The sequence below is a fragment of the Trachemys scripta genome, chromosome 6 (assembly GCF_013100865.1).
Source record: "Trachemys scripta elegans isolate TJP31775 chromosome 6, CAS_Tse_1.0, whole genome shotgun sequence".
Classification (NCBI taxonomy): domain Eukaryota; kingdom Metazoa; phylum Chordata; order Testudines; family Emydidae; genus Trachemys; species Trachemys scripta.
This window is the reverse complement of record NC_048303.1, coordinates 43,998,803-44,021,228: the sequence shown is the minus strand read 5'-3', so window position 1 is coordinate 44,021,228 and position 22,426 is coordinate 43,998,803. Positions and strand designations below refer to the sequence as shown.

Here is a 22,426-nt window from a genome sequence, read left to right as displayed (position 1 = left end):
TATGATTCCTGATGTCAGATTTGTGTCCATTAATTCTTTTGCGTAGAGACTGTCCGGTTTGGCCAATGTACATGGCAGAGGGGCATTGCTGGCACATGATGGCATATATCACATTGGTAGATGTGCAGGTGAACGAGCCCCTGATGGTATGGCTGATGTGATCTATTCAAGTGACATCATCATAGGACCTAATCACATCACGGTCCACGAAAGCTTATGCTCTAATAAATTTGTTAGTCTCTAAGGTGCCACAAGTACTCCTGTTCTTTTTGCGGATACCGACTAACACGGCTGCTACTCTGAAATAAAAATACCATTTATTTAAATATTTTGGATGTTTTCTACATTTTCAAATATATTGATTTCAATTATAACACAAAGTGTACAGTACTCACTTTATATTTATTTTTGATTAAATACTTGCACTGTACAAAACAAAAAAATAGTATTTTTCAATTCACCTAATACAAGTACTGTAGTGCAATCTCTATCATGAAAGTTGAACTTACAAATGTAAAATTGTGTACAAAAAATAACTGCATTCAAAAATAAAACAATGTAAAACTTTAAACTTGCATCCTACAAGTCCATGCAGTCTTATTTCTTTTTCAACCAATCGCTCAAACGATAAAGGAGATAATGCTGCTCGCTTCTTGTTCACGTCACCTGAAAGTGAGAACAGGTGTTGTACCCAGTGTCGCAAGATATTTACATGCCAGATGCGCTAAAGATTTATATGTCCCTTCATGCGTCTATGCTGATGAGGGGTTCTGCTCAATAACAATCCAAAGCAGTGCGGACTGACATGTTCATTTTCATCACCTGACTCAGATGCCACCAGCAGAAAGCTGATTCTCTTTTTTGGTGGTTCGGGTTCTGTAGTTTCCGCATCAGAGTTGCTCTTTTAAGACTTCTGAAAGCATGCTCCACACCTCATCCTTCTCAGATTCTGGAAGGCACTTCAGATTCTTAAACCTTGGATCAAGTGTTGTAGCTATCTTTAGAAATCTCACATTGGTACCGTCTTTGCATTTTGTCAAATCTGCAGCAAAAGTGTTCTTATGATGAACATGTGCTGAGTCCTCATCCAAGACTACTATAACATGAAATATATTGCAAAATGCAGGTAAAATAGAGCTGGAGACATAGAATTTTCCCCCAAGGAGTTCAGTCACAAATTTAATTAACGCATTTTTTTTTTAAACGAGTGTTGTCAGCATGGAAGCATGTCCTCTGGAATGGTAGCTGAAGAATGAAGGGGCATATGAATGTTTAGCATATCTGGCACATAAATATCTTGCAATGCCAGCTACAAAAGTCCCATGCGAACACCTGTTCCTCACTTTCTGGTGACACTGTAAATAAGAAGTGGGCAGCACTATCTCCCGTAAATTTAAACAAACTTGTTCGTCTTAGTGATTGGCTGAACAAGAAGTAGGACTGAGTGGACTTGTAGGCTCTAAAGTTTTGCATTGTTTTGTTTTGAGTGCAGTTACGTAACAAAAAAAACCCCTACATTTGTAAGCTGCACTTTCATGATAAAGAGACTGAACTATACAGTACTTGTATGAGGTGAATTAAAAATACTGTTTATCATTTGTACAGTGTAAATATTTGTAATAAAAAGTAATAAGATAAAGTCAGCACTGTACACTTTGTATTGTGTTGTGATTGAAATCAATATATTTGAAAATGTAGAAAAATATCCAAAAATATTTAATACATTTCTATTGGTATTCTATTGTTTAACAATGCAATTAAAATGCAATTAATTGTGATATTAATTTTTTGAGTTAATCACAAGTTAACTGTGATTAATCAACAGCCCTAGTCAACATGAAAGTTCTTTATGAGAAACCTCCCAAGTGGCGAGTTAGTTGGGTATTCTAAAGTCACAAAAGATTAAATACTTCAACAAGTACAGTATAACAGAACAGTACTGCTCAAATATTGCATACAGAATACTTTTAAAACCAAAAACACACAAAGAATGGGGTCTGAGGATATTCTCGAAGGCTGTAAATCAAGCTGGCAATAAAATTTCCCACTTTTCTAAGTAGGGCAACGACAGACATGCTTTTCCCTCTAGAGCAGTGATTTTCAACTTGTGGTCTGCGGAACTCTGGGGGTCCACAGACTATGGCCTGGTCCCCACTAAGTCCCCAAATCGGACTAAGGTACGCAAATTCAGCTACGTTAATAACGTAGCTGAATTCGAAGTACCTTAATCCGAACTTACTGCGGTCCAGACGCGGCAGGAAGTCTCCCCCCGTCGACGCCGCGTACTCCTCTCGGCGAGCTGGAGTACCGGCGCCGACTGTGAGCACTTCCGGGATCGATCCTAGAACATCGATGGCGTGCCGCCGGACCAGCCGGTAAGTGAAGACTAGGCCTGAGTTTAAGACTTCCAAATTGGTCTGCACTTCCACTGGACATTTTTTAAGGGGTCTGCAAATGAAAAAGGTTGAAAACTACTGCTCTACCTCCTATACCCCAGTTCACTTTGGGGATTAGAGAAAGATAGAACACCTGAATTTAATTATTTTCAAACATAAAATAATGTTGCCTCTGAAGTCTTTTATACTGTTAGCACAAAAGAAGCTGAATAAGTCAGGAGCTCCCAGAAAAAAAGAAAATCACACTGGCAACTTGAATTTTTAAAAATTGGTCAATTTAAAAAAGTGTTCAAATAGAGCTCCCATTAAACAATGCTCCTGGGATTTTTATTTATTTATTATTTTAAAGAACGTATTAGGTGTATTCTGCTCCCTTGTCAATTTTTTTTAAGTCTTCCTGGTGGGGTAGAAGGCAGGCCTAAGAGCAACACCCTCTCTTCTTACTCTGTTTCTTTCTGCACGTGCCTGCCGCTACCTCTTCCATTTCAACACTGCTGCTTCTGTTAATGCAAATGCCCTTTTGCAGGGCCTTGGGCTTCTGTGAGCTCCTCCAGATCACTGCATGAGTGGGGCAAAGTACAGATGACCTTCAACAGAACAGTGAAACTGATTATATACAGCATGCTGTCAAATGGATAAACTAAAAACGTATAAAGATAAGAGAAAAACACTTATCTTCTAGCTAAAGTAATCTTAATGGTTGCTTAACAATTGTAGATAGCTTTTCAGATGGAAATGTGATTTCTAACTTGACAGTGTCCCTTTAGCAATGACATTTTCTTAAATAAAAAGTTGTTTAATCCTTAATCAGACTCAGTCCACATTGTCTGAAGCCTACTCCATTTGCTCGCATTTTACTGTTACTTTGCTCTTTCAGTATCACAAAGGTAGGAAAGATAAAAAGGAAGAAAATGGACCTACCTGTATACAACCCTGTATCAATGTTGTAAGTAAGGACTTGTCTACACTTTGCATGGATATACACACATCATTATAGATATTCCTGTGCTGAAAGGGGAACAAGTTTTACTAGAACAAGACACCTTTATATCAGTATAACTACATCTACACTAGGGGTTGTACCAGGATAACGTTTCAGTAAAAAAATCCACCACTTTAACCAAAACAGTTATACCAGTGTAAAAACAAACAAAAACAACAACAACAGTGTACAACAGGCCTAAGACACAATCATAGCCTAACAATGCTTTACAATCTGATTCCAGCAAGAAAAAAAAGCCTAGCGGTGACAGAATCAAGAATATTTCTAGGTCTGAGAATTCTCATAGTAATTATCCATAGTACCTTGCTACTTTGAGGATTTTATGGTAAAGAGCTGCTATCAGTATAGGGTAGTGTATTTCTAGACTTAATGGTGTTTAACAGGCAAACTCACTATAGGATCTAGTTGAAGCAATGTACTGGGATCCTAAGGCAGTGGGGAGTCATTTCAAAATTAAGTCAGTTTTACTCTTCTTGGAAACACGAGCTTCCATGTTCACCAAAAAGATAACGCTTTAAGATGTTTAAATTTACATATTTGCACTAGAACATATAACAAGCTTTTAGATTGCACTTTTAAAGATATTTGATCATTTCTTTATTCACTAGCCTGCCAAAACCCAAGTTTGTGGTTCTCCGCTCTACAAGTATTGTACCATAAACAACTAAACCAGTAAAGACCAAGGTAAAATAAACGTGTAAGGATTACACATATTTACATTTCCAAAACAAGTTAACTGAATTTCTATAAGTCTACATATGTATATATTCTATTCTACAATTGATGTTGACAGGATTAAAGTTTCTTTAAAATTACCTTTACCTTTATTCCCCCATCAATTCTGTTTCTGGTTCCCAAAAATGTATTTCCCCACTCAGCTTGAAAACTACCACAATAGAGCTTTAATGTCAATTTACTCAATCTTATCTTTTCCATTCAATGCTGCCATTGAGTGGTTCATTTTTTCCAATAAAATTATGATCAAAATAGTCTCTTCATAATGATAGACCTTGAAGGAAGCCACCAGATACCTCTCACTATCATTAAAAGGAGACTTTAGGAGGTATGGTGGCTGCCATTAGGAAGACTGGGACTTTTCATCTTGGAAAAGAAACGAATAAGGGGGGATATGACACTGGTCTATGAAATCATGACTGGTGTGGAAAAAGTAAATAAGGAAGTGTTATTTACTTCCTTATTCTTATAACACAAGAACTAGGGGTCACCAAATGAAATGAATAAGCAGCAGGTTTAAAACAAACAAAAGGAAGTATTTTTTCACACAATGCACAGTCAACCTGTGGAACTCCTTGACAGAGGATGTTGTGAAGGTCAAGACCATAACAGGGTTAAAAAAAGAACTAGATAAATTCATGGAGGATAGGCCCATCAATGGCTATTAGCCAGGGTGTGCAGGGAGGGGAATGGGTGACAGGGGATGGATCACTTGATGATTACCTGTTCAGTTCATTCCCTCTGGGGCACCTGGCATTGGCCACTGTCGGAAAGCAGGATACTGGGCTAGATAGGCCATTGGTCTGACCCAGTATGGCCATTCTTATGTTCTTATTGTGATTCTTGGGCCTACAGACTTAATCTAATTGTGAGCTTAGCTCTAAAAAGTATGTGAAAGTTCATAAGATGTCAAAATAACCTAGGACAACAAATGTTGACAGGGAAAAGTACAAAATGGAGACAAAGACCAAATTAGTCCAAACACTAAGGCCTACTGATATAACTCAAGGACTGTTAAGATCATGGCTAGTAAACAAGAAAACATGGGTCCAGAAATTAAACTAAAACTAATGTATTGCATATTAGGCCTAATTGGTGAACAAAATAATGATGAGACAGGCTATTCATCACTCCCTTTTTGGGTCCCTAAAAAAAAGAGACTTTGAAGCTGGTCGTGTTGGTGGTGGGAAAATATGGAGAAAGAACAGACTGAGGCTACTGGCACAATCTTCACCATCATGGCTGCCACCCCCACCATCCTCTGGACCCCAGGCCTTCATCATCCTAATCCTGAGAGATGTCCTGACCACACCGAACCAGAGAAAGGGACCCAGACAACATTGCCAAATCTATCAGCTCTAGCTGGGATAAGATAAGATCCAACTTAGCAGCAGCAACAACCACCGCTCCAGCTCATCTCAACTAACTTTTCGTTTCCCCAAAAGAACAGTTACCACCATCTTTAATACCACTTAAAAGACTGTTAAACCAAAATCTCTCCAGCTAAAGAGAAAGGGAACAAAGAATGTTGTCAAATTGAAAGACCTATTTAATACTTTACATTTCAAATACTTCAACTGTTTTTCCTTCTTTTCTTTCTCTTTAATGGTGTTTGTGCCATGGTACCAAGCTGGCTAAGGTCTCTGTATACCAAACCCCAAACCTTGTTTAACACTGTTTCATGTTGAACAATGACCAGGTTATGTTAACATCTCTGGCACATTTAATCCATCTAAATTAATACAGCAAGAGTCACATCTTTCACTCCAATCATAAATGGAATATAAATCATATTTCATGGTGCAGTATCTTTAGGTGATTGTCTTGAACTGTAAAAATCCAGTGAATCCTCTCTCTTCCACATACCTAATATACACACATGGATTATCATGTACAGGAGTAATCCAGTTTGACACACAGTTGCCTCCAGAGTTTGGGGGAATTTTAAAAAGTTCAATAAAACTTAAGAACTCAACATGATTTTCTTGATTGCAAAACCTTGAAAAACAAGGATCAAGCAGAGTCTCCCTTCTCAGATTTGCAGAGATTTAGGTGGTGCACAAACACGTTACAAGCTGTATCTGGGAAGCTCTTGATTTGGCCAAGGCTCAAGACCCTCAGAATGCATACAAAGGCCAAGAAAATGACAAATACATGGTGTAGCAAACTCTAATCTAGTTCTAATGCATGAACCTGAAACAGTTTAAATTTCTCCTCTGCTACTAGCTACCCATCCATGTTGCTAGGCAATAGTCTTTTCTAAGTACGCTCAGACTCAAAATGAAACTTAAAGTTCAGCTTAAATCAACAGTGTTTTCTGTTCAGAGTACAATGGAATGCAGTTACAAAACTCGTACAGCCTTGGCTTTCATACTTTGAAGATAAACACCCTCCTTGTGACATGCTACCGTAAGTCTTACAAATATAGTTTTGTTAACAAGGAACTTCAGCAGCCTACTTAGAGCTACCTACCCACTTAGTAACCAAAGAATTTTACACTTAAAAAGAAACAGTAAATAGTCAATAAAATGCTGGATTAACTAATCCAAGGGAATTTTTAAACCAGAAGACAAAATATCCACTTAGAAATAGTTACGGTAAACAAGGTAAACAAAAGCAGCAAAGAGTCCTGTGGCACCTTATAGACTAACAGACGTATTGGAGCATGAGCTTTAGTGGGTGAATACCCACTTCTTTGGATGCATGACCGAAGAAGTGCGTATTCACCCACGAAAGCTCATGCTCCAAAATGTCTGTTAGTCTATAAGGTGCCACAGGACTCTTTGCTGCTTTTACAGATCCAGACTAACACAGCTACCCCTTTGAAGGTAAACTAATTAAAGTTGGGAAAAATTACTTTTAGTATTATGGAACCATCGTAGCTAATTAATTTAAAATAGTGTAATTGGAAGACCAATTTTGACCTGCTACCCACAAGCTTTTAAAAGCCCCTTCTCCCTGAAATTTTACACTTGTGACATTTCAATCAGGGAGATTTATTTGCAAAGTTCCAGGTTAATTAGGTAAGCCACATAATATGTACAATTTTGGGAAAAAATGTAGCCTTTCACTTTCTGAAAGTCTAACCTTTTTCCCTTGCTCGTCTCAAAAAAAGGTTTGGATTAAAAGCTTCAACAAGAATTACAATACAGGATAGTATTTTTTAAGGATGAGTAGAAAGTATCAATACTACTCCATGAAAAAATCCTTCAAGCTATTATCTTTGATTATCCTAAGTTTAATGAAGGAAATTGAGGAATTTGCTGCCTCTACAGACACCATCCCTTCAGACCTTGTAAATTTGCTGTTACAATAGCAAAATTTACTGCCTTTAAGATATAGATTTGTAACTGTGTTGGAGAGTTCTACTTCGAGAAAACAGTGAAAATGAATTTTAAATACCACAACACCTTGATAGATCTATCCATTATTAGTTGAGAGTTCTCTTTAGGTATTGCAGAAGAAGCGATGCAAAGTGGACTGCCAAACTGACATGGTTTCAAGTTTTACATTGCTTCCTCTCACCACCTCTACACCAGACTGCACAAAAGGAATTCTGGTTTGGGACTAATTCTATACACTCAAAAATGTGCTGGATACACCTTACAGTGAAGACATAAAAGACACAATACAGGTAAGAAATATTCAGAAACTATTATCTACTAATAGAAAAGTATTTTTAATCAAGTCAGTATATTTGCTAAGAGCACATTCTACACAACCAAATGCAATTTAATGCAAAAGATTTCAGAATGGAAATGCACATGTGCTGTTTAAACTATACCTGATAAAAGGAGAAACTTCAGAGTCTCAGATAAGGAAAGTATATACCAGTGAAAACACTGCTGAAAGTTCATAAAGATAAACACTTAGGTTTACCTATTTGTTTTTTTTATTACCATAGCATCGGAGGACCCCAGAGATTGGGGCCCTATTGTGTTAGGCACTGCACAAATAAAGAGACAAAAAACTTCAGGACAGGGATTGTCTCTTACTCCATGTCTGTATAGAATAAAGTTTTCAACAGTGCTTAAGTGCTGACTTAAGTGATTTGGGTGACATCAAGGTCAGAGGAAGAACAGAATGCAGTTGTCATAAGTGTGAGATGAGAGTCTGAACAACAGCCTTAACAGACAGAAAAGGCCGAATCTTTGAAATGTATGGATATACCTATGGTAAAATCAAGTATTGGCTAAAAGATACTCAAGAAAAGTTAGATTTTAGTTTTTGCTTTATTTTTGCTCCGTTATTTTTGAAGTATGCTTCTAAAAGCTCTAGTTGCCCTTTTAAATAAATAATTATATTCCTATCCTATCTTCTAGAGCTGGAAGAGACCTTGAAAGGTCATCAAGTCCAGCCCCCTGCCTTCATTAGCAGGACCAAGTACCAATTTTGCCCCAGATCCCTAAGTGGGCCCCTCAAGGATTGAACTCACAACCCTGGGTTTAGCAGGCCAATACTCAAACCACTGAGCTTCAAGAATATATATTTTTAAATCCCGTGTACCTTTATAAGTATTTTAATGACTGCAGATCCAGATGAATGACTCTCCATAAGCACATATAGATATCAATTTTTGGGGAAAAAAAATCAGTAGCCATACCTTGTGTTGTTCTATCGCATCTATCCATTGTTGTCTATGATCAGGATCCTGAGCTCGTAGGTACCAAACACTATCATTTACGCTAATGTCAAATCTGCATTCATCAAAATCATGAGGCTGTGGAGGGAAACAAAAAGGGGGATAGGATAAGCACAGCTAGAATTAAGCATAATAAAGATTAGCTATATCTCAAGCATAGAATGCTGAGAGTCTAGCTATACGGTGTTACAGACCACACTATTTGCTTTTTTAACTATAGAGTTAATTAAATTCATATTACAGTATTGGCTGCATTTTGTTTGGTGAGCCTAAATAAGAATTTTAGATAAAATTTAAGTTAAGTTTAAAAAAAAAAGTTAAACCAATAAGTTACACCTTACACCAACCCAGAAAACAGCCAGCAGAAGTTTACAGTGTGACATATTGTATATAGTAAGAGCTGATGAAACATTATAGCAACTGCCACAAGATCAATTTAAAAACACTGAAGGATTCTTGGGATTCTACCCAAGCATAGACCAAACACTCCTTCCCCCATCCAAATAAAATGAACAAACCTTATAGCAGACTAAAAAAGCAAAACTAATAAATATCTCAAGCTGAGTTTTAACTTCAGAAAAAAGAGGCAGACACTCCATGAAGTCCACTATGGCTACTACTACTGATTTTAGATACCATAGTAATGGGCAGCAGTATAAAATCATAAACTAGATTATCAATAAACATTTGTGTTCATGTAGAATGATACAAATGCAATGCTAGTTGACAGACAAAAGAATGGTCTGACAGATCGCAAACAAAGACCCTTCAAAATTCCTAGATAATCACATTTAATCAAAAGGCTAACAGAAAATTTAAAAGAATACACAATAATGGGACATTATAGTATACAGATACTCTGAACACCAGTGACAATAAGTTGACAAAAAGTTATTCAAAAACATGCCTTAAAATGTTACATACAAAAACCACAATCATCCTCTGTCACCATACCATTAAAAGTTGACTGTTATGGGGTAACAGGTACTATATCTTAGTTCAAGGACTAGCTCCCAATTTCAAATATGGAACCCAAATATTTAACTAGTCTCTGAAATTACATACATTCGAATGAAATGGAAACTGGCCATGCACACTGAGTGACTATCCTGTTTACAAGTGCACAGAGACTTTGCATGCAGTTTGCCTACACAATTTCAGAGGCTGATTTGAAATGTGGCCTGTCATGTGGGTCTTCAAATATCTAAACATTACTATGCATTCATGAAGCATGGTAGCAAATACTTTGGGACAGTGGTTCTCAACCAGGGGCCCAGGGCCCCCTGGGGGGCTCTGAGGCTTCAGGCAGTCCACCAAGCAGGGCCAGCATTACACTAGCTGGGGCCCAGGGCAGAAAGCTGAAACCCTACCATATGGGTGGAAGCCCAGGGCCCTGATCCCTGCCACCTGGGGCTGAAGCTGAGGCTTGAACAATGTAGCTTTGCAGGGCCCCAAGCAATTGCCCTGCTTGCTACCCATAACACCAGCCCTGGCTTTTATATGCAGAAAACCAATTATTGTGGTATGGGTGGGCTGTGGAGTTTTTATAGCATATTGGGGGCCTCAGAAAGAAAAAGGTTGAGACAAAGCCCCTGCTTTGGGCTATGCCACATGAACCATTTTAGAACAATACACAAAAATCTCAATATTACATCATTTATCTCATTTAACGGAGCCTTCATAGTTAAGGTTGACATCTAAGTAATTTACTTAACCTCCCATCTCCCAAATGTAACTTAATATGTAGACAGAATTGAAATAAAAGAATGGGTGATAATTTTAAATTAAAGTGTTGTTGATTTTTTAACCACAGCATTTCAGAAATCAGGAATACTTAGAAATACTACTACTAAAAAATAGTTTAAAAATTTCTTCAGTGCCTCATTTTCAATCCTTCTACCTTGCAAACAGAATATTAGAAGTCACCAAACCACACGTGCAGAGATCTGCAATCACTCATGGGTAGGACAGCTCTGATTAAAATTGATTTTAAAATAAAACATTAACAGTATGTTTATTTCTGGTGCAGCAGAGAATTACTGATTAGGGACTTGGCTGCCTCTGTCTGACAGTACCATGGATAGATATACCAGTAACAAACTCTATAAGAAGGCAACAGCAGCAAGGGACAGAAGAAGATGCTGAATAAAGAAGGAGTGCAGTTAGACTGTGGAGGGAGACAGGAAAAGAGGCTTAGTTAGTAAATTACTTGCCTCTCTCCGCAAACAGAAGAAAAGACGGTTACTCACCGTTGTAACTGTTGTTCTTCGAGATGTGTTGCTCATATCCATTCCATTAGGTGTGTGCGCGCCGCGTACACGATCGTCGGAAGATTTTCTACCCTAGCAACACCGGCGGGTCGGCTGTGGAGCCCCCTAGAGTGGCGCCTTCATGGCGCTGAATATATACCCCAGCCGACCCGGCGCCCCCTCAGTTCCTTCTTGCCGGCTACTCCGACAGTGGGGACGGGGGGCGGGTTTGGAATGGATATGAGCAACACATCTCGAAGAACAACAGTTACAACGGTGAGTAACCGTCTTTTCTTCTTCGAGTGCTTGCTCATATCCATTCCATTAGGTGACTCCCAAGCCCAACTTAGGTGGTGGGGTCGGAGTGAGACATTGCTGTGTGCAAAACCGCTGATCCGAATGCAGCATCGTCCCTGGACTGCTGCACTAGTGCATAGTGAGCTGTAAACGTGTGGACTGATGACCAAACCGCCGCTCTACAAATGTCCTGTATCGGAACATGTGCCAGGAAAGCAGTCGAGGAGGCTTGGGCCCTCGTGGAGTGAGCGGTGAGGTGTGGTGCTGAGACACCTGCCAGGTCATAGCAAGTCCGGATGCAAGACGTAATCCAGGAGGATAGGCGTTGTGAGGAGACCGGTGAGCCTTTCATTCGGTCGGCCACTGCAACGAAGAGTTGCGTCGTCTTTCTAAAGTGCTTTGTGCGGTCAATATAGAAGGCCAGGGCCCTTCGTACGTCCAGGGAATGCAAACGTTGATCCTGGCGAGTGGCATGTGGTTTGGGATAAAAGACCGGGAGAAATATGTCCTGGTTGATATGAAATGGAGAAACCACCTTAGGGAGAAAGGCAGGATGTGGACGAAGCTGCACTTTATCCTTATGGAAAACTGTATAAGGGGGCTCGGATGTAAGCGCCCTGAGTTCAGAAACGCGCCTTGCTGAGGTGATGGCTACGAGGAAGGCTGTCTTCCAGGATAGGTACAAAAGTGAACAGGTGGCTAGTGGTTCGAATGGAGGACCTGTGAGCTTGGAGAGAACCAGGTTGAGGTCCCACGTCGGGACGGGCTGACGATGTTGAGGGTACGTCCGGTCTAAGCCCTTGAGGAATCTAACGACCATCGGGTTAGAGAATACCGAGGACGCGAGTTCCCCTGGGTGAAAGGCCGATATAGCGGCCAGGTGAACTCTAATTGAGGAAATCGCCAACCCCTGTTGTTTTAGGGAGAGGAGATAGTCCAAAATGAGGGGAATGGGTGCCTGCAACGGGGATGTGGCTCGTTGTTCGCACCAACAGGAGAACCGCTTCCATTTGGCCAGGTACGTGGTCCGTGTTGAGGGCTTCCTACTGCTCAGTAGAATCTGTTGCACAGAGTGCGAGCATTGCTGCTCTGCCTGGGTGAACCATGGAGCAGCCACGCCGTGAGGTGGAGTGATTGGAGGTCGGGGTGACGCAACCGGCCGTGGTCCTGAGAGATGAGATCCGGATCCAACGGAAGCGGGATCGGTGTCTGAACCGAGAGCTCCAACAGTGTGGTGTACCAATGTTGTCTCGGCCACGCAGGAGCGATCAGAATTACCCGTGCCTGGTCTCTGCGCAGTTTGAGCAGTACCTTGTGGACCAGAGGAAACGGAGGGAAGGCATAAAACAGGTGGTCTTTCCAGGGAAGCAGAAAGGCGTCCGAGAGGGAGCCCGGAGCTCGACCTTGTAGGGAGCAGAACACGTGGCACTTCCTGTTGTCTCGAGATGCAAACAGGTCTATCTGGGGAAACCCCCACCTCTGGAAGATGGAATGTATGATGTCCGGACGGATAGACCACTCGTGCGTTTGGAAGGACCTGCTGAGCCGGTCCGCTAGAGTGTTCTGGACTCCAGGGAGGAACGATGCCGTGAGATGGATTGAGTGGGCGATGCAGAAGTCCCACAGGCGAATGGCCTCTTGGCATAGAATTGACGAACGTGCTCCTCCTTGCTTGTTGATGTAGAACATGGCCGTGGTGTTGTCGATGAGAACTAACACACAGCGGCCACGTAGGAGACTGAGGAATGCCTGGCACGCCAGGCGTACCGCCATCAGTTCCCGAACATTGATGTGTAGGGCTAACTGGGATGCAGTCCACAGGCCCTGGGTATGGTGTTTGTTGAGATGGGCGCCCCACCCCAGAGATGACGCGTCTGTGACCAGGTGCAGGGAGGGTTGTGGGGCGTGAAATGGCATCCCCTCGCAGACCACATTGTGATCTAGCCACCAGGTGAGGGAGGCCAGGATCGAGTTCGGGACCGTGACCACCATGTTCAGGCTGTCCCGATGTGGACGGTATATTGATGACACCCAAGTTTGAAGCGGGCGAAGTCGAAGTCTGGCATGCCTGGTTACGTACGTGCAGGAAGCCATGTGACCCAGCAGGGTGAGGCACGACCTCACCGTGGTAGTTGGGAAGGCCTTGAGCCCTTGAATGAGGTTCGTGATGGTGCCAAAGCGATTGTCTGGCAGGATGGCTTGTGCACGACTGGAGTCTAGAACTGCGCCGATGAATTCTATTCTCTGGGTAGGTTCTAGAGTGGATTTGTCCTTGTTGAGTAGGATGCCCAACTCGTTGAATGTGTGCACTATTCTGTGGACGTGAGCTTGAACTTGCTCCTTGGTGCGACCGCGCACCAGCCAGTCGTCTAGGTACGGGAACACCTGTATCCCTTGCCGACGAAGGTACGCTGCCACGACAGCCATACATTTCGTGAACACTCTTGGGGCCGAGGATAGGCCGAAGGGAAGGACTGCAAATTGGTAGTGCACCGTGTTTACCACGAATCGCAGGAAGCGTCTGTGAGGTGGGTAAATTGAGATGTGAAAGTATGCGTCTTTCATGTCGAGGGCGGCGAACCAGTCTCCAGGATCGAGGGAAGGGATAATGGCCCCCAAAGAGACCATGCGGAACTTCAACTTTACTACGAATTTGTTGAGTCCGCGCAAGTCCAAGATGGGCCGCAGACCTCCTTTGGACTTGGGGATCAGGAAGTAACGGGAATAAAATCCCCTGCCCCTTAACTCTATCGGAACCTCCTCTATGGCCCCCATGGCCAGGAGCGTAGAAACCTCCTGTATAAGAAGTTGCTCGTGAGAAGGGTCCCTGAAGAGGGACGGGGAAGGGGGGTGGGAGGGGGGGATAGAAGAAAACTGGATAGCGTATCCCCTCTCCACCGTGCGGAGGACCCAACGGTCCGAAGTTATAAGGGACCAAGCACGGTGGAAGTGGGAGAGGCGATCCCGAAAGGAGGGAGCTGGATCCTGGGGGATGACTGGGGCGCCGTCCTCGACCGCACCTTCAAAAGTTCTGTCTAGGACCTGAAGGTGGTCTTGGTGGCCCTTGGTTCTGACCGGGTTGAGGGCCAGCCCATCTTCTCCTACCACCTCGCCCTCGCCTTCTGGCAGGGTCCTGTCTCTGACGAGGTGGAGGGGGGTAAAAACGTTGAGGCTGGGGCCTAAATGGTCTGCGCTGGGGACCCGCAACATGCATCCCCAAGGAGCGCATGATTGTCCTGGAGTCTTTGAGGCTCTGCAATCGAGAGTCCGTCTTCTCCGAGAACAGCCCCTGTCCTTCAAAGGGCAAATCCTGTAGGGTCTGCTGTAATTCAGGGGGCAAACCCGAAACTTGGAGCCAGGAGGTCCTGCGCATAGCGATACCTGTGGCCAGGGTCCTTGCGGCCGAGTCCGCTATGTCCAGGGAGGCCTGTAAGGAGGTCCGAGCCACCTTCTTACCCTCCTCAACCATGGCTCCAAACTCTTCCCTGGACTCTTGGGGAATCAACTCCTTAAACTTCCCCATAGAGTTCCAGGAGTTGAAATTGTAGCGGCTCAGTAGCGCCTGTTGATTCGCCGCTCTAAGTTGTAGCCCTCCGGCTGAGTAAACCTTACGGCCGAACAGATCAAGCCGCTTAGCCTCTTTTGATTTTGGCGCTGCAGCCTGCTGGCCGTGGCGCTCTCGTGCATTCACTGATTCCACCACCAGTGAACACGGTTGGGGGTGTGTGTACAAGTACCCATAGTCCTTAGATGGGACAAAGTATTTCCTTTCCACCCCTCTCGCTGTGGGTGGAATGGAGGCAGGAGTCTGCCATATCGTATCCGCGTTCGTTTGGATCGTGCGGATCAAGGGTAACGCCACCCTCGATGGGGCATCCGATCCAAGGATATTCACGATCGGGTCGTGCACCTCCACTATCTCCTCCGTCTGCAGGTCCATGTTACGGGCCATCCTGCGGAGGAGATCCTGGTGAGCCCGAAGATCTATCGGAGGGGGACCCGTGCATGAAGTGCCCGCCACTGCCTCATCCGGAGAGGAGGAGGAGGACGCCTCCGGTGGTAGTGGATCCAAGGGGGGGTCCCGGTCCCCCTGGTCTTGGGTCGGAGCATCACCGGCACTTGGGTCCACGGTGTCGGGTGGTGTGGACACAGAAGCCTCTACGCCTCCAGGCGGAGGCCGAGAGATGGTGGATTCTGGGGCCCTTCTGACCGAGTGACCCGAGCGAGAGGTCGATGGTAACGAAGCCCCTTGCTCCTGGTGGTACGCCCACGGGGTCCAAAACGACCAGTGAGATGGTCCATGAGGGTGGTCCTCTGCCCTCTCCTGCCAATGGCCCAAGTCTCGTTCCTCGGCCTGCCCCTGAGGGGGGTATGCCGATCTCGACAGGTCCTCTGAGGATCGAGACGCTGATCTTGACGGCCATGGCGGTGCCGTGAAAGATGGAATGATCCCCGTGGTCTGCGGTGCCGCACGGTGCCGGTCCGGAGATGATCTATCTCTGTGCGGTGCCGGCGATCGGTGCCGGGACCGCGACCGGTGCCGATGACCTCGTCGGTGCCGGGAATCGGATCTGGACCTCGACGAGGACCTAGAGTATGCCCGGTGCCGGGATCGGCCCCTCGGCGTCGAGCGTCGAGCGTGGCGGTGCCGAGAACTACGTCTCGACGTTGACCGGTGCCGACGATCATATCGGTGCCGAGACGTAGAGCGGTGCCGCGAAGAAGATCTTGACCGCGAGTACGACCGGTGCCGAGACGTTCGGTGCCGGGACTGCGAGCGGCGTGGGGACCTGCTTCGGGACCTGGATCGGCGCCGAGGTTCCAGCCCTTGTGATGGAGGGCGCATCAAGGCAGGTTTCCCTCTTGACTGTACCGGGCGAGTCAACGGTGCAGTCGGTGCCGGTGGTTGAGGCGGTGCCGGCTCCGTGAGAGCTATCAAGTCTCTCGCCGCCGCGAAGGTCTCTGGAGTCGACGGGAGACACTGTATCACCGCCGGCCTCGGTGGAGACGCTATTTGCACCGGACTCGACGGCCTCGGCGCCGGAGTCGACGGTGCTGGAGGAGCCTGTTTCCGATGCTCCATCGGCGGACGCGGCTCTACCCCCGGCACTGGGGGAGCCGGCGTCTTCGGCGCGGACGTCCCCGTCTTATGGGCTTTTTTATGCCCTGGGGATAATGACCGGCGCCGCGGCACTTGCTGTGTTTGCGGTGCCGACGAGGTCCGGTGCCGGGGAGGCTTGTCTGACGCCACTCGCGTGGTCGTCATAGCCGGTGCCGCCGGGGCACTGCGCACCGAAGTGCTAGGCGCCGGAGTCTGGCCCGTGGAAGGAGTGTCCGGGCTAAGTGCCGCCTCCATTAGGAGTTGCCTGAGCCGAAAGTCCCGCTCCTTCTTGGTTCTTGGTTTGAAGGCCTTACAGATCTTGCATTTGTCTGTTTGGTGGGACTCTCCCAGGCACTTCAAACAGGAGTCGTGCGGGTCGCTCGTTGGCATAGGCTTAGCGCAGGAGGCGCACTGCTTGAAGCCGGGAGCGTTGGGCATGAGCCCGGGCCCGCGGCCGGGGGAGAAAGGGGGAGACGACCCCCTTAACCCCCTGAACTACAATACAACTATAACAACTTTAAAAACTATTTAACTATAAACACTAGAACTACAACTATAACTATAACTCTGAATGATCAAGTAAGCTAGGGAGAGTGGAGAACAGCTACGCCGCGCTCCACAGTTCCAACGACCGTCAGGGGCGGTAAGAAGGAACTGAGGGGGCGCCGGGTCGGCTGGGGTATATATTCAGCGCCATGAAGGCGCCACTCTAGGGGGCTCCACAGCCGACCCGCCGGTGTTGCTAGGGTAGAAAATCTCCCGACGATCGTGCACGCGGCGCGCACACACCTAATGGAATGGATATGAGCAAGCACTCGAAGAAGAAACTGCCAATACAGTTTCCCTAGCCAACTCAGATTCCTGCCTCCCTCTGAAGAATAGTATAGGATCAAGTATGTACAGGCTATCATAATGCATATGCACAAGGGAACTGAATTAAGATTGCACAGGGAACCTTAATTCTGACAATTCCTAACTGGAGTGCTTCACAAAGTTTAATACTATTTTACCATTTTTTTTGTAGTCAATATTTATATACTAAAAACAGCAGTTAATCTAGTGAATTGAGCATAGGGCTGGGAATCAGGCACTCCTGATTTCAATCCCTGTCTGTGCCAGCAATTAACTGAATAGCTTTGGGCAAATGATAGCTTTTATGTTCCTTATTCAAAATGAGAAAGATAGCTTACCTCACAGGGCTGTTGTGAAGATACAAGTGCTTTGAAAATATGAAATACTAAGTGTCATAATATTTATATGAAAGCACAGAGCCATGACATTCCATTAATGCCAAGTCAGGAGATACCCACAACCCTCCAGAATGGCAATATATTCAAGGCCGATTGAAAAAGAATGGATTTCTGATACCACAGCATGTGATCCAGGAATGCCTCCCTGTTCAGGTGCAGAAATAGGAAGAGGAGGTAAATGGAAGTCTGTGCCTCATCCAGTTGTTAGAGACTGAAACAAGAGGGTGAACTCTCACCACACCAGCCAAGGAGGTGGGAGTTGTCAGGATGCTTGGCTTACCCAAACCAGAAAGAGGAAGGTTTTAACACAAGTGCAACTGTACTGTCTCCCCTCAAGTCTTTAACCCCTGGCCTCATCCTCTTTTTACCTGCCTTAGATTCTAGGACATAGAACTCATGGTTCCAAGGATAACATAGTGGTGTGTGTAGAATGTTTCATCTAGTATTTCCTTCACAGTGTGAGGACTAGCCTAAGACACTTTGGGCTGGTCCACACTAACCCCCCCACTTTGAACTAAGATACGCAACTTCAGCTACATTATTCACGTAGCTGAAGTCGAACTATCTTAGTTTGAACTTACTGCGGGTCCACACGCAGCAGGCAGGCTCCCCCGTCGACTCCGCGTACTCCTCTCGCCAAGCAGGAGTACCGGCGTCGACAGCGAGCACTTCCGGGATCGATTTACCGCATCTAGACAAGACGCGATAAATCGATCCCAGAAGATCGATTGCTTACCGCCGGACCCGGAGGTAAGTATAGACGTACCCTGTATGTATGAGAAAACACTATGCTTTTCAGAGTTCTCGATTCTCTCTCTACTCTATCAGTTTAAGGAGGAAAACAAAGTTTCAAGAGGATAAACAAAGGCAAACAAAAAACACCATTAGGTTACTTAACATAACTAAGCAACAATATTACCATGAAACGGCAAATGCTTTTTTGGCCATGAGCCTGAGAACTTGTGTTCAGTCCAGAATTTTAATCTCCTTTCAGAAATGCAGCACACACAACTAATCAATTGCCTGGTACTAGTAACAAACTATTTAATACCCAGCTATTATGACTTTCTATACAGAGTTAATAAAGAGGAAATAAACCATGGAACTGGTTTCATACTGCTTTGCTTTCCAATCAATATGGAGAAAAAAAATATTAAAGTTGCAGTCTCTCTTTAGCCATAGGAAAATTATTTTGCTAAAGCAGTCAACTTATTTTGAAGAACTTTTTGCAGATCAAGTCCTCAAGCCTCAGGAAATGCATAGCTGCACATGCAGGCCTCCAGAGAGCATTAAAACAGATAGGAGAGCAGCTGTGGCTGGAGTTGGACAGGGTGGAGAAAGAAGCGACTGTTCACATAAAATGTTTTGGTTATGGATCTTATATAGACTGCAAAACAGTTTTAAAAAGTGTAACGTGTCAGAGCCACCCTCTCAAGAGAGTGCCCAATTACTGCTGACAATCTAAAAATACATTATATGAAGCACAATGTTAGAATTATTATTTGTCCAGGGTATTGCCACAGCACTAATTTAACCATAAATTCCTTTATTAAATCCAAAGGGTGAATGGTATTTGCTCTAAACGTGCCTAAAAAAAATAAGCAATTTACTGCATCCAAACAGTAACAAAATATTTATAAGTTACTTTTAAAATGGGCTAAACCCCAAAGTGCTAGACCCATACTGCTCAGCTCCAACTTGGTCAGGCAGGTATTAGCAATGGATCCTTTAAGAGTTTACTTTTCATACCCCTTTACAGGTTCACTGCAAACCAGTTTGGTGTTGAAAAGTTGACTGTGGTAAAGTGGTATTGGAGCTTTCTGAGGCAATCAGGCTTGTAGTTTAGTTCCCCAAGGCGGTGGGCATGAAAGAGATTCCTGAAGTAATTGCTGGCTTTGAGAGAATGAGGCTTCCAAACTATGCTGGGGCCACTGATGGGACCCGTGCCCACAGTTTGCCCTCCTCAAGGAGAAGGAGTACATAAACCACAAAAGGTACTAAACATCCAGGCCCTCATGTATCACAGAGGGTGATTCATGAATGTCAACATGGACTGCACTTGGTTTTTTTGTTGATTGGGAGTCTACATTCATGGACAAGCTGGGATACTATTCCCACCAAATGACATTGTCATGAATGGAGTTATTGACCACACCGGTATTCTGGGGGACCCTGCATACTCACTTTTACCTTGGCTTATGAAACCAGACCCTAATTTAAGAGGACACAGCAAAAGACAGTTTAATTACTCTCAGCAGATGACGAATGGCTACTGAATGTGCTTTTGGCAGGCTGAAATCCCATTGGAGATGTCTAGAGACCCATTATCAATGCTGTCCGCATTACTGTGGCTTGCTGTGCTCTTCGCAATTTTTTGAAGCCAGAGGTGAGTCATTTCCCCCTGAATAGACCTATGACCGCAAGAGGCCACTGAATTAGTATGCTCAGCCAGAAAGTGCACCTTTCACGGATGGAGCTGGATGCACCCGGGCAAGTCAGAGATGCTTTGTGCTTCCACCTTATGGACTTACGTGGCCCAATGGAAGAGGGTGAAATAGTACTATTATGAATGTGTTTGGGAGAGGGGCTCATTGATTGTGGTGGGTTTCAGTACTATGCCATATACTTATGAATGACATCGCCACTTGTGAATGGGGGGAGGTAGTCACAGTATGAATTGATGTAAGGAAAAGATTGAAGTATGTATTGCTATAGACAGTTGTACTGCAGGATAGGCTTTGCATACAAATTCATAATTGTTCCTGATCATGTGTTTACCTTTATTATTTTAAATATACATTGTATGATGTGAAGCAGTGACAGCAATAAACTTTCTTGATGAAATAAAAAAAATTTATATAAACAATATATTAGAAAAGTACAACATTCATCAATTCCCAGACAGACCAGCTGCCATTATCACATCAAAACACCAGTAACAGAATTTTACAGAAAAAAACAAAGTGCATGAACCAGTGCAAATAGTGAAACCATGTACAGGACAGAAACTTCCTACCGTGGCATGTCCTCTGGTCACCTGTTCTCCTTTCCCTTCTCTCCCCATTTGCCATGCACTTGGCAGTGTGGGAGGGGGTTGGAGGCATCCACAGAGGAGGGAGTGAATATGGAGGGCTGCATGGGGCAAGGCTGCCCTGCCCAGCCACTCATGGAGCCCGACTGCATGTGCCACCCAGTCCTGGAGTCTTCTAAGCTGCTTTTGGACTGCAGCATTATATAGCAGGCAAGGGACTCAGGCTGTGGTGTGGGTGATGCAGCAGTAGCCTCTACTCTTGCAGTCATTAGGGATATCAGCCACTGAAAGTTTTCTGCTGAGCTCTGTCCTATTCCCTTATCCTGTTCCAGGAATTGCGGTGCAAATGCGTGCTTCCGCACTGAAACCCTGGCCTCAATCTGTGCAGCCAGCCTGAGTCTTTCCTCTTGCCTCTTGGCATGCCTTTCCTCTAGCCACAAGTCCCTCTGTTTTTGGTACAGGACCTGCTTGTTGGTCTTGTCCAAAACCTCAACCCTAAGTTCATCAGGGAAAGACTTCCTATTCGAATGGTCCATGAAGGTACACTGGCCCAGGTTTCTGATGCAATGTGTACAAAAGGTGGAGGTACTGCATCCAGTAGAGGTCAAGGGGTCTGGAACAGAACAAGACATGGAGTGTTCCTGTCTCAAATAGCTCAGTGCAGGAGCACAGAAAAATTCCCTTTGGAATTTCAAGGACAAAGTCATAGGCGCTGACTTTCCAAAGTGCCAGGGGGTGCTTGACCTCCGGCTCTGCCTCAGGCCCCGCCCCTACTCCACCCCTTCCAAGACCCCACCCCTTCCTGGCCCTGCCCAGTTCCGTCCCCTCCCCCAAGCACCACGTCCTCACTCCTCTCCCTTCCCTCCCGGCCTCCTGCATGCCGCAAAACAACTCGATTGTGGCATGCAGGAAGGGAGGGGGAAGCACTGATCCATGAGGCCTGCTGGCAGGCAGGAGGCACTGAGGGAGGAGGGAGAGGAGGTGTTGATGGGGGGTTGCTGGTGGGTGCTCAGCACCCACCTTTTTTCCCCCCGGGTGCTCCAGCCCTGGAGCACGCACGGAGTCGCCTATGGACAAAGTGATACTTCTCCAAACTGTACTTCTACATGTTGTGAGAGATGCTTCAGACCACAGAATGTCACTGGAGACAGCTTGATTAATTGCAGCAGAAGTGCACACACAATGATGAGTTAAAAATGCAAAGCTGTTTGGTTTTAGAAAATTGCAGAATTACTTGAGTTGGGGGGTGTGCGCCATCAGTGGCTGTGCTACAAAATCTCTCTCTATTATTTCAGGCCTTCCATATTTTCAAGGACATAACAGTTCTCCCATTGCCAGCTAGGCACCACAAGATGTTATTCCAAGTTGCGGGTAGGAAACTGCAGTTTATGCAACCGAAGTATTCAAACATAGTGATTGAATAGCACATCTGAATGGAGTGGGCGGGTCAGCTACTGAGATGGCCCTGGAAAATACACCCCTTCCCCAGACTATGATCGACTGGAGTGCCTGCTTCAGGAAAAGTTTGCAGCTATCAGCACCTAGGAATAGGTCAGAATTCATGAGGGAATCAACAGGATGCTACATTAGCTTCTACATGACTTACTCTGTTATGGCTGCATGCAAACACGCAGAACTCCACAGCCTTCCTGCTCTCCTTTACCCCTGGCATATTTCTGGGTAAAATTTCAAACCCAGTAGTATTTAGGATTAGATTTGTAA

The 22,426-nt window shown here is 44.9% G+C and overlaps 1 protein-coding gene across 2 annotated transcripts in view; it reads right to left on the bottom strand.

The window, feature by feature from the left end:
• CERT1 (ceramide transporter 1) overlaps nucleotides 1–22,426 on the bottom strand; it is a 159,700-nt gene that overhangs the window by 114,769 nt on the left and 22,505 nt on the right. For both annotated transcript variants that reach the window (XM_034773933.1, XM_034773934.1), the window contains exon 3: nucleotides 8,738–8,854. In XM_034773933.1, the coding sequence (XP_034629824.1) occupies nucleotides 8,738–8,854 (117 nt within the window). The remainder of the gene's footprint in view (nucleotides 1–8,737; nucleotides 8,855–22,426) is intronic.